This window comes from Hyposmocoma kahamanoa, unplaced genomic scaffold (genome assembly GCF_003589595.1).
Source record: "Hyposmocoma kahamanoa isolate Upper Pololo Valley unplaced genomic scaffold, ASM358959v1 102, whole genome shotgun sequence".
In the NCBI taxonomy this organism is placed as follows: Eukaryota; Metazoa; Arthropoda; class Insecta; order Lepidoptera; family Cosmopterigidae; genus Hyposmocoma; species Hyposmocoma kahamanoa.
In genome coordinates this window covers 11,475,734-11,492,624 of record NW_020653337.1, presented here as the reverse complement: position 1 = coordinate 11,492,624, position 16,891 = coordinate 11,475,734, and the positions used below count along the sequence as shown (strand labels likewise).

Below are 16,891 nucleotides of genomic sequence, written 5' to 3'. Positions count from 1 at the left end.
ATGAAATTTTAAAAGACGTAACAGAACAAGAAAAAATGTCTAAATACACACTGTTTTTATTCGACATTTAGTCGGTTCGATTAGAGATAAGACAAGCATCTTTTTTAAAATCTTTGAATGCAGTACGTACTATTCAAAATAAATTAATGTGTCTAGAAGCAAAATATCCTATCTACAATATTTAAAGTACTTTCCCTTCGCGTCCCATAGCTGTGGGGTACTCCGTGCAAAGTAATGACATTAAATTAACAGGATGTATTGCTCAGCACAATGCTTAGAAATAGAGATAGACTGTTACAATGTAAAAGAACTATTTGTCTTTAGATATTGCAACATCCGAAACGATAGCGAAAGCGCAAATATTTTAGAATCCGTGCTGTAATAAGTTGTTTGCTAATAAAAATATCGGCTTTTTGTTTTATTACCGACAGCTTTACGAGTTGCTGAGTTCGTATGATGTATTTATTGAGCCGCTTCAAATAGTTCAGTAAATTATTCCGTTTTAAAATTTATAACCACAAATAATTAAACATTAGTAGAGAAAGGTGCACAATATCTGTACCCATTTCCTACAAAAGGCAGTTAATTATTGTTTCATAACTTCAGGAGCACTGAAATAGTATCAATTTGAAGTAATATTTACTGGCGTGCTGGACACACGATAACCATGATAGAAATATTTTTCTCTCTCTTCCTGATTACCCGTTAAAGGACCCTTTCGCGTCTGCACACAACACCGCAACACAACTAACCCCGCTCAGTCGATTAGACGCGTCTGTTTAATGTGTGACGTCAATCACGTACACGTACACACTCCGTTCGCCAAGGATGAGTTACATTTTACGCTTTGTTTATTTTCTGTTAATTGAACGTATACCTACCCATGAGATAGCCTAATTAAGTTTTTGTGTTTAAACGACATATCTACTAACGATTTTTTGGTCGTATTAACACGTTCAGCGTCATGTGTTTACCTTGATATTCACCACAGGCATTATCTAGATAGACGCCGCAAGATTACGTACTTCGCGTGCCCAAAGTAAGTGAAATTCACTTACATAGTTGCCGCTGTTACACTTCGTTAACGGGTAAACAAGGACGTTTCCTTCCACCGGCAAGTGATTTTGTAATCAGTAGGTGCGTAATTTATTTTAAAAACAATTATTTTGGTTTTGTAAAAATTTCGAGAAAATAAATATGCAACCGAGTGTACGCTTCATGATTTGTAATACATTGCGGCTTTTACTTGGTGCGATATGTTTGTGATCCTTTGTTAATGGAACGAACGCACTTTTGTATAATGCATTCTTTGGCCAAATTTAACATTTAGTGATACGCATCGAGTATATAACCAGAAATAGAGACGAAATGTCATTTAATTTGTTTGAAAACTATTCTGCCAAATGACAACTGGTGACAACTGCGCTCCGATAGGCCAGCCCGAATTCGAAATATACATTAGTGATGGGCAAGCAAATATTATATTATCGAAATCGATAATCTATAATAATAATAATAATAATAATAATCTTTATTTCTCTCTTACAACGTTATCCTATAAATAAGTAATTTACATTATGGACTTATTATTAATACATCGACGCTTTACTTTCTCAAACACTTATCTTATAAAGAGTGATTATTCAGGAGATGGCAAGAATTTCTATTTATTTTAAATTTCTTATCAAGGATGTTAATTTGGATGCATTACTTTAAGAATAGGTAAAAGGCAGTGTGTGAATATGAAGGAAATTTGATGTGTAATCATCCTGCAAATATGTATATACAAAGCATTTTTTGCATTTCAGTTACTTTATTTTTTTAAGATACGAGTTTGAGAAAGTAAGGCGACGATATGGCATTATAAATAACCATTACGTGTGCTTTTAAGGATTTCGAATTGTGTAGTATTGTTAGAATCCATAGTCATTCCGAGTGAGCAAGTACTTAATGTATTTCTTACATATTTGTACGCTTTTGTCGAATTAAAATTCAACGTAAGAGCGAAACTCCTCAATTGCGGCAAATATTTAATTTTTTACAATTTTCCCTGTTCTGTGTTTTAGATATTGACCTTGTACGATTTCTTCATTAAGTACACCAGTTTTCTTTAAAGTGTTGCCGTCTTTCGCTTTTATATTTTTTTTTACCTCTTCTTTTATTATAAATTTTAAAGATACCATCCTCTTATTATAGTAACGTACTTTCTCTTGTAGTGCCTTCATTGTCTTATTTTTATGCTTAACCTGACTTGTCAACTCTAAAACACGCCTGTAAAAACGTTTTTTGGTCCGAGAATTAAACTATGTAAGAGTTTTAGGATCGGTAGCTTTTCGCTTAGTTGCCCTAGGTGTAGTTGGTAAAAGTTCATTTTGAGATGATGATGGTATCGGACTTGCATTTACTGGCGCGTTCAGAACTTATGTTACTCTGAAGGGGAAAAAAGTCGAGTCTATACATAATATAAGTTTCATAAAGTTAAATTAGACGGATTACGTATATCACTTACTACTACAGGCATATGCCGTGTAGGAATTGCGGTATCAAATAAGTGGCGGCGAATGTTCTTTGTATATAAACAGTCCTCTGAGAAATTCCGAAAGCAAACGACGCTGTAATTGCTTGGAAGTCAGTTTTCCCTTTTCGTGGAAGCAATCCATTTTTCCTTCAGGCCCGGATCCTTAGGAAATCTTTAAAAACAATACAAAAATACAGAGTTTTTTCGGTACCCACGTATTTTAAACAAAACGACTGACAGTACACAAAACTGACAGTGCCCATAGGTCTCCCCAAAACCCATAAACAGTCTGGACTCCTCGGGGACTTGGCACAATCACCACACTTGCAAGGTGAATAGGTTATCGCAGTATGTTAGTTGAGAAGACATCCATGGAAAGATATGAGGTGGTATTATACTAAGCCAGTACCACACAGCCGTAAGAAGTTAAATATATATATAAAAATATACTCTTAAACAAAAACAATTTTCCTGAGCGATAAAAACGAACGACAATCTATCACGTAATAGTTAGTGCATAATCTTTTTCTTGTGCATAATCTGAAATACGTATAAAATCGGTGCATTATACTCATGGCTCAATACTTAACTACGACGACGTTAGATGTAGATTTTTTACTTTACCGATTGTTTAAATAAATCATTATACAGTAATAATTATACTTGCAAATAACGATACATAATAATATTTTTTTCAGTGCAACACTAACAACGCGTTCCCAATGAATAGAATAAGATGACGTAATGAGAGTTGCATTAGGTGGAAGCAAGATACATAAATGATTTGAAACAATTGATGAGTGTTTTCACTGCAAATCGACCAGTTTAACTTGAGCTATAACGGACGAATATAGAAAAATTACATATTTCATATTTTATTGCCGATGAAATGTGATTCCCTTTGTTTTGTAATTAGATATTATGCTGTTTTTCCCACACCACCGAATAGAACAGCACGGCATTGTTAGAGATATTGTCTTTATTACAATAAATACAGAATATTTTTTGGAATATACGGAGACGTTCACACAGGTCAGTAGTTGGCCTGTTTATATTTCAGTGCAAACGAGAGTTGATATTTTTAAGAGTTGTATCACTAATGTGTTACCAGGAATATATGGCCCTTATTCGTCTCTATTTCTGGTTATATATTCGATGTGTATACGTTAGGCAACACTGTTCTCAATTCTGATCGATTTTGAAAACAAAGGGACGAAAATTATTATGACTTTAGCAATATTATAAAAATATTCTATAGTCTTTTGTTATATTGTTAAGTAATGTTTCATTTTTTTTTCAGTTTTGTAGTATCTATTATTAGTAGTATCTGTAATTTCGATAATTTTTGCAGCACATTGCCTCCAATGTCCGAATATAGTGAGCAAATAATTACATACATCGCCGATATCTAGTACGAGTAATACAAAAAAATATATAATGCAAAGAATTAACAGTGCGCTGTCTTTACAAAAACCTGGATTTGGTCATACGTATGAGTTCGTTGCTTTCGAGGACGAACGTGGTCTAGTTTATCCCACCTAAGATGCTATTCAAATATGCAGAGTAGCAGAGTTACAAATCTGACAAATAATAAACAAATCACGAAAATTTCACACGACGCCTTCATTAAGTAAACCTCTTCTGGTTAATAAGATTATACCATATTTTGTCAGCAGTAACATTTTCATTTGTCTTGCCATTCATTAATTTGATCAATTACCAACAGAAAACCATGTAGTACAATTAATTAAGGGAGTCGCAAGTTCATATGATGACGTGCGTTTTCATTATTTAAGTTACTCGATAAAGATCTGCTATTACAAAAAGATCTTATATAATAAGCTCATTTTATTGGAAGGACAATAATTTTAATATTTGAAGTCGATTAAAAAGCAAAGTCTTAATTTTTTTAAGTAATCAACATATTTTAAAAACAAGTAAAATAAAAGACTTAACTATCTTATTCTAGTATTTTTCTACTATATTAATGTTACGACTACTTGTAATCAACATACTTACTTACATACTTGAACAAAAATTATTCTATTTAGAATAGATTAATTTAATGGCATACGTGTATTCCGTTCAATCAAGCGATTTAGAGCGGGCGGAAGGAGGTTTCCATCACTAAATAGTTATTGTGACGTCATAGTGGGTACAAAAAAATGTGTGGCACACTTGGTTTCCATACAAATTGCTGTACTTGCGGCGTCTATCTAGATATATGTCTGTGATATATACCCAATGTTTTTGTCCCACGCCCGTGTGTCCTGGCTATACACAGGTAAGGCTTGCTCTTTAGGCCCACATATCTCAGTGTATTCATAGTTTCGAATATTTTGTACGAGCGTTTGAAAGCCCTCTCGAATCGCTCAGTGTTTTTGGGATATAAATATCTGTGATAGTTTTGAAGTTATGGTTCTATATAGAAAAAAAATTAATATGTAGTTTCAATTACTTTTTTGTAATTACTCAATTAATGTATTGAATCAAGATCAAATTTAGTACAATAAACTTTACTTATAAATTATTATTTTGATGTACTCATTAATTATTTAGTTTATATTTATTAAATTTTAGCTACATTTAACTAAATCTATGAAAAAGCTCCCAGGCCAGTATTTACTTCATAATATTAATTCCACACATTCAATTAATACCAACAGAAACAATATAAGTAAAAAAAAAATATGGTTCCCACGATTTTAGAGCCTCGGAGGCCCTTGGCGCTAAACGTGTTAAGGAAATAACTGCAATTATTATTTTTTAAAGTTGTACTGTAACATGAGTTGGAGACTTGGCTCACCCTTCTGAAAATGTAAACAGGGTATCAAATGTGGTCCGTTTGCTCTGCGAAGTGCGACGCGACGCCAACGAGGAGGTAGAAATAGTGACGTAGTGGTATATGTGTCTGAATTTTTATATTTGGTCTGTGCCACTACTATAAAATATTATAAACAGTATTAATAAATACGTTCCACAGTCTGGCCGCATGAACTAATGTATACATATAGTCGTCGTCAAAATTATTTAAACGGATATTTTTTTTAATAACGCATTCACTCATAGCCCTGCACTAGAGACACTTTGTATCGCGGGTACGAAGGACACACACAAAGACAACTACAAATTACACCCAAACTCAGAGATAATATATTTATTTCTCTCAGTGCAGCATGATAACCGTTCGGCCACGGAAGCAGGCAAATGAACCATTTATGGTTCATTTGCCTCCATATTCAAATTTCACGAAAATCAACTTGGGACTTGCTCTGGACCACTGCCTAGCCCTGGAGCAAAGGTAGGTTATACGACGCAAGGAGCTCACCCTGAAGATGCCTATTCAGTCGCACCTTAAGAAATGTCGAATTGTAGGTGTTTAGAAGCATCGCAGACAGAAAATTTCATTCCTGGACTGTGCTCATAATGAAATATGACGAAAGGCGATTAGTACGCTTGAAGGTAATTTCGACCAACTATGGTTGATATCCCGCCATACGTGTGGGTGTCTGACGGTAAAATGGGGCGAGCGGAATGAGCCTATTGGCATACTCACAAAAGCATATTCTGAAGAAAACCGACAGACAGGCAACTTTGCGGTGTTATATTTCATTGAGCCATTCCACAGGTAACTGCAATACTCCATGCAATATCGCTTTACTTTATTAAGGATGCCTAGCTTTTTGGCTGCAGTTTGTCATGTCACTCAATATTAGCGCCAAGGTTAAGGTCTACGTTATGCCAAGAAGCTCCAGGATGTTAGTAACAGGGACAGATATATCTCGTAAAGTAGGAGTCAAATCGGATTGATTCGTACTTGCGGATATTGACCAGATTATCATCTCCCCATTGAGAGACGAGACTAGACGGTCAAGTTTGTCCGGTCCATTAAGGCCTCTCTTAACGAAGGGATGGCTACCCTGCTATCTTTTGGTTTGGATAGATGTGTCTCTGTAACAGTGCTGTCATCTGCATACCCAGCTGTAACTGGGTCTAGCAGGTCCTTGATGTCAATAAATCCAAGGCATATCATTCAGTTTCAATTTTAAATATATCTGAAATTCGTTAGCATAATATTGATTTTTGTCAAATGTGCATGATATACGTATATAGAATTTACCACTTTGGATATATAGATTTGGTTAATTATACCTTCAGGTCACTTTGTTGCCATCCGTGAAGCTATAGCAAGTAATTCATATTTAAGATATTAACATTGTGACGAGACGATAAACGTATCATCATGCGCAATTTAGACACTTGTGTTTCGTGTGATTAAAATGATATTGGCATGTAGGTCACGTGTCAATATTTTATTATGCAATAACTTCTAATGCATATATTTTGTTATCGCAAACATAGGTTCGGCTAAAGTTCTAAGACAAAATATATACATATATGTATCTGTATCTACTGTGTTGAAATTATTTTTCATCTTAAACGCAGAGAATAACATTGTACAGCTAATTTCCATAAAAAGCTAAACAAAAGAAAAAAGGCAAAACATTTTTTTTATACTGTGGCCTGGTGTGGCTTTTTATTTAAATTTCAATGTGCATAGCTTGTGAAAAATGTAGTGATAGCTACAATAAATTTATTTTAAATGATAAGAGATTTCTTTCAATGACACGTGCAATCTTATATTTTTATTATTATGTGTATTTTCACTACTAAACATTTGCTTATGTATTAACAAAATACTTTCACATAACAACACCCTTCTTACCATGGATTCATACTGACTATGGTTCGACGCTGAATTTTCACCGCCCTGTAGACACTTCGTGTCTTCTAACTATTGCAAACCAGACAATGATTTAAATGGTCTCAGTAGATTCGTCGGCTAAATTTGAAAACTCCGTAACTCCATTTCTAAATAAAACCCCTTTTTTACAATTATTAAATAAAATCTTAAAATAAATTTTAAGGCAAATAAAGCTTAAAATATTCGTATAATTTGTACACCTTCTTTTAGTTATAAAATAATAATGGTAAAATCACAGATTATCTTTTATTTTTCTCTAGTAATTCTGTTTTTTGTGCCTACTAAAAGTTTACATTAATGGAGGTTACGAGGTTTAATATTTTAGGATAAATGAGATAAATTTAGGAAACTCCTATTAGCATCGTCGGGATGCTAGTAGGAGTATCCTAAATTTGTCTACCTACTACTAAATAAGTTAATACTGTCGAAATGCTATTACTTTCTATTAATATTTTGAGCTCTTTGATGATCACATATAAATTTATATCATAATCATACAGTCATTTTGCCTATGTCGAAACACGAAGTTTCAACATCCTAATAGCAAATAATTAGTACTATTTAATTTTTGTTTGTATTAGTATTTTCAGTGCTTTCATCATCGGGTAGATTGACTATAAACTTCTTAAATGATATTTTATTAATTTTCCAAAAAGAATGAAGATGGGATGATAGCCTTATTTTACTATAAACTTGTAAACCCGAAACTCATTATGCCATTCAAACGGGGCGTTGTAGAAAATTGCTTCAGTCTTTCAAAAAGTTTCGTGAAGGAACTCCGATAGTACTGTTAGTAGAATTCCGTCACGAAATTCGTTCTGAATTACTTCAGCGTACCAGAATAGTGAATTTGCACCAACTATTATTAAAAACAATCCCTGGCGTCGAATCTACATTCTTTCACCATGGGAACTTTGTAACGATTAAACAAGTCAAACGTGAACATGTGTGCAACTGCGTAGAGGTGATAAAACCATCAGTAATTAGACACCTGTCTCGACAGGTTATCGTCTACAATATTGTTCGATTTTATTATGCCCATTTGCGGTATTAATGGCGAAAATTTTACCAAGTTACCAAATCGCGTACAACGTTCGTCGTAACATTCAAAAGTCACGAAAGATAATGCTGTAAGTACACTTGTTGGTGGGGAAAACTCAACTACTCTGATAGTAAAATCAATCTTTTAACCGTAAGCTGTTTTATATGAAGTGTTATCCAATATATAATAAAAAGTTATCATTACGAAGATTATGAGATACCAAGAAAACTATTATTTGAGGAAAAGATGAACGTTGGTCCTGATTTTGTTGAAATTATTAAACGAAGTGTAAGATTTTTTTTGGGTAAACAATACAGGTATAATATTTACATAAAAATTTACTTGCTTACATTCATAGGCAAGCTTGGAAGAATGATCTCAGTTCATTAATTAATGAATTACCAAAGTGTTAAATGCTATGTTCGACTATCGACTTCTGCGGATAATCAGGAATTTGCGGCGTACATGAAAAACCTGTTACTGGTGTGAAAACCACCTTACACGCAATTTCATACGTGGTGTTGGAGGCCGTGCCACACCGTGCCAGCCCCATCGTATGGCACGGTAAGGTCTCAACTATGACACAAGACCTAGCATCAAAAGTACTGGAAGTCTACGGCGCCGACAGATAGGCCGTCTGGCTCTACTTAGTATTTAAAAGACAACGGGATAATAACGAATTTCTGCGCGGTAAGATATGTATATTTTTTGTGAAATATGTTACATTGTTTGTACACAAATGTTACCGTGGTTTTTGTTAAGTAACATATAAAATTGTTCAGTTGCCAAGGTAATTTCACCTATTCGATGTCTTTATTTTTAATGAAGAAATCGTTCTTAATTCCAGAGTAACGTAAGTAGTACCTATTATAGCTATTTTCTTCTATAAATTTTCTTTACAATAAGTTAAACATGTGTATCACATTTGTCCTTGTGTTAGTATCATTATGGTATAACAAACGAAAAGGATCTTGAAACCTTCGTCATGTGTACCAATGTAACAGTGTTATCGCAGCAAATCTCCAGTCTCCATGGATGACCACAAAGACCGGCCAAAAAATAGACTGACTAGACTGGCGGGAATTCAAAATTAAACCAACTTGCATTTGGACAAAAGACGACAAAGGCAGTCCTGGCTAAACCTCTGACGAGAGCAGACGAGTCCTAACCTACAATTGTACAGAGATAGTACAAGAGTGTGTAGATAGGACAACTTTGATATGCATAATTAATAGGTCTGTTCTATAAATGCAATTGATATGAAACCGTATTTTTTTTGTATGATGCAGTTTCGCGCACCCGCATGTCCGCGCCAGACTGGAAAAACACATGGGCACCAACCTAGTACGGCTGACGGATAAATCGTACATGAATGATCTGGAGGACAGAATCCGCGAAGTTATTGAGGAGAACCTCAATAAACGTATTTCTGAGAGGGTTGTAAGTATCTAACTTTATAATTCATAAATATGCAATTTTATCTTACGTGAGCAGTGTTTTAAATTACAAGTATTAAAATTGCCTAACACTTAAGTACATATCTAATTTTGTCTAAAATTACATCGTATTGATTGAAATCTTGATAAGTTAAAAATAACTGTATATTAAAATCCCTAAAAATGCACTGTTCCTTCAAAAATCTGGGAGGCTATTTTGATTTCTTTATTTTAAAAAATTACTCGACTGTAATTTTTTTCATTGATTTGTTTTAATTTTCTACTAATACAGGTTTGTCAAGTAGTTCGAGATTGGCGATGCGTTCTTGTAAATTTCATACGCTTTAGTTGAAAAAGTTTTTTATTAGTAAACTTTCATTTAACTAATAATGTTACAAAATCAATGTTAACTGTTACAATTTTTAATTTTTCAGGCTGTTTTCTCTTGGTCAAATCTAAAAATAAATGCATTTTGTTTCATTTCAATAAAATTTTACTGATTCCATGTTAAAGATACTAATTTAATTACCACTATACGTGTAATTTACTTAATATAAACGTTAATAATTTAAATTCTCATGCCTTTGTTCAGCAAAATATGGCCATGTAAACGTAGCGAAAGTACCTACACATGTACGAAATTTGGTGAATGCAATAAATGGTCGAAACTGCCGCTTAAAAGTCAGTACTTAATTACTTAGTCTGAAATCAAATTACGGAGAAACCAATTATCAACTGGAATTCTTGCAGCTGATAAACGATTTTGCTCTAATTGTTATTTTCCCCCTTTACTTACTGCAAATTATTTTGTGAATCCTTATGTAACTTATATTTTTCTTAAGTTTTTTCTGAAATAAATACTATTTCATTCAAAGTAATAGTTACTGCAGCCTACATAAAATAAGTAAATTACTTGTATAGTAACGTATATTCGAAGATTAAATCTATGTAAATAAACGAAACACAACCATTTTGTTCGCAGATGGATGAAATGGAAAGACTAAAACGTCTTATTCTAATCGGAAAAACACCATTGCAAGAATGTCCTCCAGAACTATATCACCATCCAGTCTTCGTTTTTTGGAGAATGGTCAATAAAGAAGTCGCCAAGGCGTCAAAGAAGCGAGCCGATGCTTATTATAGAAAATTGAAGACTTCTCAAAAAGTTGAACAGGTAATAATTAAGGATAATATTACTTGATTTTTTGTTTTAAATATTCAGTTCATTTCACTAAAGTTACTTACTAGAGTTTACTTCCTAAATTTGGTTGCCAGAACAACACGTAGAAACAGAACTAAAGCAAACTCTTTCTATACCTATAAAATGCTGTTAAATTGATGTTGCTTACTCTTAATTTATTAGGCAAAGGAATCAAGACGAATAAAAAACTAAAAATGTTTTAGTTACTTATTAGTTAAGTTTGTCTTATACTGTTTGTACTATTACGAATCTAGAGCCAACATTAGAAAACATATTAAGGTGTTATATCTCCTCAGTTCACGGAAGACGAAAACGTTGTTGAGGAACAAGAAGAAGGAGAGAAATTGACGTCGGAACAGCTGTTGGAAAGGTGCCGACAGGAGATTGAGGATCAAAAGCAGGCTGATATCGAAAAGGGTGTGCGCTTCACCGACGAAATGTACGCCACAATCAAGTACGAAACTAATGATATCAAGAATCTTAAAAATCTAACGGTTTGTATCATTTATTTATTTATTTGTCACATGATATTCAAATTATAGCTAAATATTTCATACATAATTAATGCCTTACTTAATCTTTGCGTGAGGGGTAAAGGACCTTAAGTCCATATTTTGGAATTTAAATGTTTTCGCAAACATTGTTTTAGCCACATTACTTTGATAGGAGACGTCGCTTCGAATCCGGCCGGATCAAAGGTATTTTTTCTAAGTGTTCGATCTTTGTATTAATAATTATAACAAACTTGTCGAGAAATTTCACAAAAAAGAATTGAATATCAATTCAATAAAAAATTTAATTGCTTTAGAATGCTAAAAATAATTATAAAAGCAATTATTTACACACTTCTTCCTATCTGTTTTAATTATCATGTTATGCACCCCTGTTAATTATTTTGAACCCAGCTCTCCGGATGACTGGTAGAGAATGCCAAATGGCATTAAGTCCGCCTTTTGTATTGTTTTGTGTGCAATTAAGTTTAAATAAGTGAATAAAATAAATAAAAATTACGCAATGGGAACCGTTGTTTTTTGACCTTAACATTGATTTTAAATGTCTAGTTAAGAGCCTCATTCTCTTTAAAACCCTCTGTGGTAAAAGTTAATATTTGGCCTTTAATGTTCTTTACCTCTCACCTACAGAGTTAAGTGTAGCTTATTTCCAATTTAAATATTCATGTAAAGTCGAGACTTGTTTCATTGTGTATTTAATTAATTTACACAATTACAATAAATATATATTCTAAAACGCGGTATGCGCCATTTTCTACATAACTTAGAAGTGACATAACTGGGTCTTCCTATCAATAGTTCCTATCACCTTTTAAACTTATTAGTCTCTTACCATATTACAAATTATATACACGGTAAGATAGCGATCGGACAAAAACCGGTTACAGACGGTTGGAAGTTAGTTACATCTGACCTATGACTTTATTTGAATAGCACCAATTAATCACGATGCACTCGATTTTTGTGGCGCGTTTAAACTGTATTCAGCATCATGAACACACGCTTAGTTATGTTTTACTAAGTTATTGATAGTGAAGGTAATATTGCATCAATCCTGAACGAAATGCTACACCACGAGGTTTTGTAGTACTGTGATGAAAGAAAGATACAAGAAAGTTATATAACTAATGTCATCGGGAAAATCTTATAATGGCGGCTTCCTACGGCTCGTTTTTCAACGCGCCACCACGCGCCATCACGCGCTACCTACGTGCCCTGAGAAGAGGGCCGCCGCCCAAGCGCGCGCGTGGTGGAGAGTCTTCGGGTGTGTATCGAGAGCTGCTTCGAGCTACCGTTCGGAACTTTCATATGAAAAACGCATAGCTATTTTTGCGGCCACTTTTATATATTGCAATGGTTACAACGTACTAAAAAAAAGCTAAAGAAACGACGCTGGTGGATGATTATTCAACAAGCGCTGGTCAAGGTAAATCGTTAAGATTTTAATGAATTGAACATGAGTAGTTTGTTTTACGTATTCATACTATGGGTTCTGAAGTTACCGACACTCGGCGGATCCAAACAAGCCGCCACAGGCGACCACGTGCCACGACGCGCGCGATCAGGCACCCCGCCTCCAACGGTGTTGGCGCGACCTTTAGCGGTGCGACCCGTGGAAAAATGGGCCGTGAGAAGCTGCCTTAAGCATTTTTATTAGTTTTATATGAACTCTGAAAAGTCGTTGATAGAACTATACAATTTCAAGACATTGCAGACAAACTGATCAAACGATATCGAAGGCAAAGGTCGTTCAATCAATGCCAGGGCTAAGAAAATAGTGCAGGTCTATGTTATTAATCCATTCGTTCATGAGAGCTTTCATGTGATTGGTACTACTAGGGTTGTAAATAAAACGAAAACTATTTTCATGTTTATGCATTCTTCTAGTACATAAAGTTGTACTTACTTAGATACGTATTATATCTATAAACAGTATAAGTACAGACTTATAAGGCCTTTGTGTAACATTATTTACTTTTCCGGAAACAAAACTTTATTGCCAACCCAAGAGACAACTTTCCTTTCAATTTTTCAAAGGTTGGCAGTAAGAAATCCCTTTATGGGATAAGCTCGCCTTTGTACAATAACGTTTTAAATTCTGTTAAGATTTGTAATTTGTTTTGTTGTACAATAAAGTGTTTACATACATACATACAAAATTGTTAAGTCCACTCAAGTCTATTAGGTACGGCATTTATTGTAAATAAAATATTAAAGGCACTCCTTATGGGACCTGAACATGTACTTTATATTCATGAAGGTTTTCCTAAACGACTGACTGCGAATATGTTGGTTCTACTTCAGTGATTGCTATTGTCGATTATTGTTTATTTTTGTACCATTTTACTACTTCGCTATTTTCCGACTAGTGGACTAGTGTTCACTACCTAATTTCCGTGGCAATTTTTATGATTTAAGTATTCAATTTTTTTATCGTGCATTATTATTTAATATTCGAATATTGTATCGTGAAATGTTATAAAAATTGCCAAAACAAAACACTAGTCCGAGAATAACCGGCCAATGGTTTCGATGTGCTTACTTTCCTAGCCATTACTCTCGTGACTTTTTAAATCTTTTTTGAGAACTGGATTTCCCATTATGTTTTTCTTCGATGAAATCTTTTACTCTCTATTAAACATTTTAATCTTACCAATAATGCCGCTTGTATCAACGAACGACACGGGTCAATAGATCACCGATAGTCAAATCCAACGCGAACGTGTACTAGAACCAGCAGCACACAAACTAATATGTCTTTGTTTATTATAAACTAAAACTAACCGGTTACATTATGGACATCAGTCACATTTCATTAACTTAAAGATAAATATATGTTACTCAGCGCTTGATATGATAAGTACATGTATTTGTAATGTCCCCTTTAAAACAAGAAACCTAATGCTCATATTTTACTGGGCTATATTGTTTATAAAAGATATTTTTATGGAATCGGGTTCATAGAAATGTATAGCTGAGAGACTGCCTATTTATATTGTTGAGGACATCTCAATAAACTGGTTGGTAACGATAAAATGCGTTTTTGATAGATTTCACATAAAATTGTTATCACCTAATTTTAAAAGTAAGAGTAACAAATTAAATGTAATAAGCGTAAATACAAAAAAGACCACGGTAGCTTAATAAAGATCTACCACCACCTCTCAAGCGAAAGTCGTGGGTTCGAAACCGCGCATGCACCTCACAGTTATTTGGAATTTATGTGTGAAATTTAATTTAAAGTTGACTATGAGTTTTTGGAGAAGGAAAACATCGCACACATTTACAAACCAATTTAATGATGTGTGTGCGTTCCCGATGGGTATGTAGGGCGCCGGCGCCGGCCTCAGTTGTTGGCGATTCCTCGTGGAGGAACCAATCTGCTGAACACTACTGATAAGAGCGATGAGGACTTTGAACGTTATTGATGGGCAAATTAATCTACTTGCCTGTTCTCGGTGTGAGTTCAATATGTTATGAAATAATGAAAGTTTGTAATGTAATATGGTATAATATAATTTTAGTACATACAATATAATTTTTACTTTATCAAAAATTATATTGTATGTACTAAAATTATATTTTTTAATGTTGTTAATAATGTTGAACAAGTGATAATTTTGGCTTCACTATTGCATTAGGTTAGTCCTGTAATGGTTGTTGCTAGCTTATATATATAAAATAAATATATTTTTATTTTTTTTGGTAATTTTTTTGTTATTTTTTTTATACCACGAAAATGTAGTCCGATCATAAACTAATTATTATTAAGAAAAAGATGGATTGTTGTGTTCCGGATTCAAGTAGATATTCAGCAAATAAAAGCATCAGGGGCCTTGGCATTGTACTTTCCGCTTTAAATTATGAACTGCTTTGAATTAAATCTAGTCCTTGACTTGAATCGTAGACAATCAATTTTGATCTTTGTTTTGGTTTTATATGTCTCTGTTGGATTATCGACTAATCTAATCGACTCTGAATAGGCTTACAATAAATATAGGTCCATTAGAAAGTTAAATAATCTCAGTACACAGTACTAAAAACACCGACCTCAAAAATCATTCAGCCCCTAGTTTGCCACCAGGTGAAATATTTTCTTCAAATTTAAATGGAACCACTTCTGACGTACCCTCTTTCCAACAAAAAAAAGAATCATCAAAATCGATTCACGAATTATCGCAAAACATACATATAAAAAAAATCCCTCCTTTTTTGGAGTCGGTTAAAAAGCCCCAACACCTATTACTTATCTAACACTAAAAACCGAAAAATATTCCTCTAATTAGTTGAATGGAAATGTCTCACAATTTTATTTCAATTAATAATTGCATCGGAGACAGCTGAGGTTTTTTTGCATTTGATAGCGGTCTTCAAGCCGCAGTAGTTTGTAATACTCTTAGTAGCAAGCGGGCCTTTTTTATGACAACTAGATATGTGAGTAATCATTTAAATAAAATTACAAAAGAGATGGAAAACAAATGGAGTAACCTTGTGTTAAGATTGCCTGGAAGAAATTGCTATTCAGCAATGATGCCGCCGGTTGTTTATTTATTTATTTATTTATTTACCTACCTATATATTTATTTACCTGTATTTTTTTATTATGTATTTGTCCCAGTGTGCAATAAATAATATTTGTATTGTGTATTAGGTGGTTTACTAGTGGTCAAAATTTTTGATTAAGTTAGGACAACTTTACGACCTACATATGCAAAAAAAATATTAGTTGTGCGAAAATCAATATTTTTTTTAAATTGCACTCATGTAACCAAAACCAGTCTACTTTTAAAACTATTCAACTGAATTAAATTAAATTTCGTACGAAAGTAGTGCAGCTAGCTTGCATTGTTCCAGTTTTACGTTTATTTTTAGATTGCATCGCTGTTTTAGAGTTTTTAATGATCTTTGTATTTGTTCACGAAAAAAAAATACCTACATACAAAGCAAAAGTCTCAGCTAACCTTGATTTTCTTTCTTTTCCAGACAGTCGAAGAGCTCTACGCACTCGCTGACAAAATTATCGGCACGAAACGTTTGTGAATGATTTATTATTTAAGAGTAACTTGCTAGTTCGCCTTTTTGGTTTCACTTGGTAAAAATCCCATCGGTAGGCATGTTTTTTCATATTTACCTATTGCCAATCAATGAATATCTATTTATATGTTGAAATCGCATAAAAATGTAAAGGTCATAAATGTAACGTAGGTAAGCAACGTGTTTGTATTAAATGTCCACTAAATGAAATTATTTTTATTTGTTGCAGTAACATTTTTGACTATTGTAATATTGGAAGTTGTTTAAATATTGCAGTTCTACGAAATCACCTATGTCCTTACGGATTTAGAGGCCCGTTCTTTATTTCCAATATTAAGGTAAAAATGGTAAAAAAAGTAAAACTTATTTGTACTTATATATCA

At 33.6% G+C, this 16,891-nt stretch overlaps 1 protein-coding gene across 2 annotated transcripts in view; it reads left to right on the top strand.

Moving 5' to 3' along the window:
* LOC113235631 overlaps positions 1–16,756 on the top strand; it is a 22,443-nt gene extending 5,687 nt beyond the window's left edge. Inside the window, exons 3-7 of one of the 2 annotated variants that reach the window (XR_003310885.1) lie at positions 9,615–9,765; positions 10,744–10,935; positions 11,259–11,456; positions 16,458–16,581; positions 16,738–16,756. Coding sequence is in view for 1 of the 2 variants with exons in the window: in XM_026471420.1 (XP_026327205.1) it covers positions 9,615–9,765; positions 10,744–10,935; positions 11,259–11,456; positions 16,458–16,514 (598 nt within the window). In the remaining variant the exon portion in view is untranslated. Of the gene's footprint in view, positions 1–9,614; positions 9,766–10,743; positions 10,936–11,258; positions 11,457–16,457; positions 16,707–16,737 lie in introns of those variants that run through there. The other variant, XM_026471420.1, reaches the window with a different exon arrangement.
* The last annotated feature ends 135 nt before the right edge of the window (positions 16,757–16,891 follow it).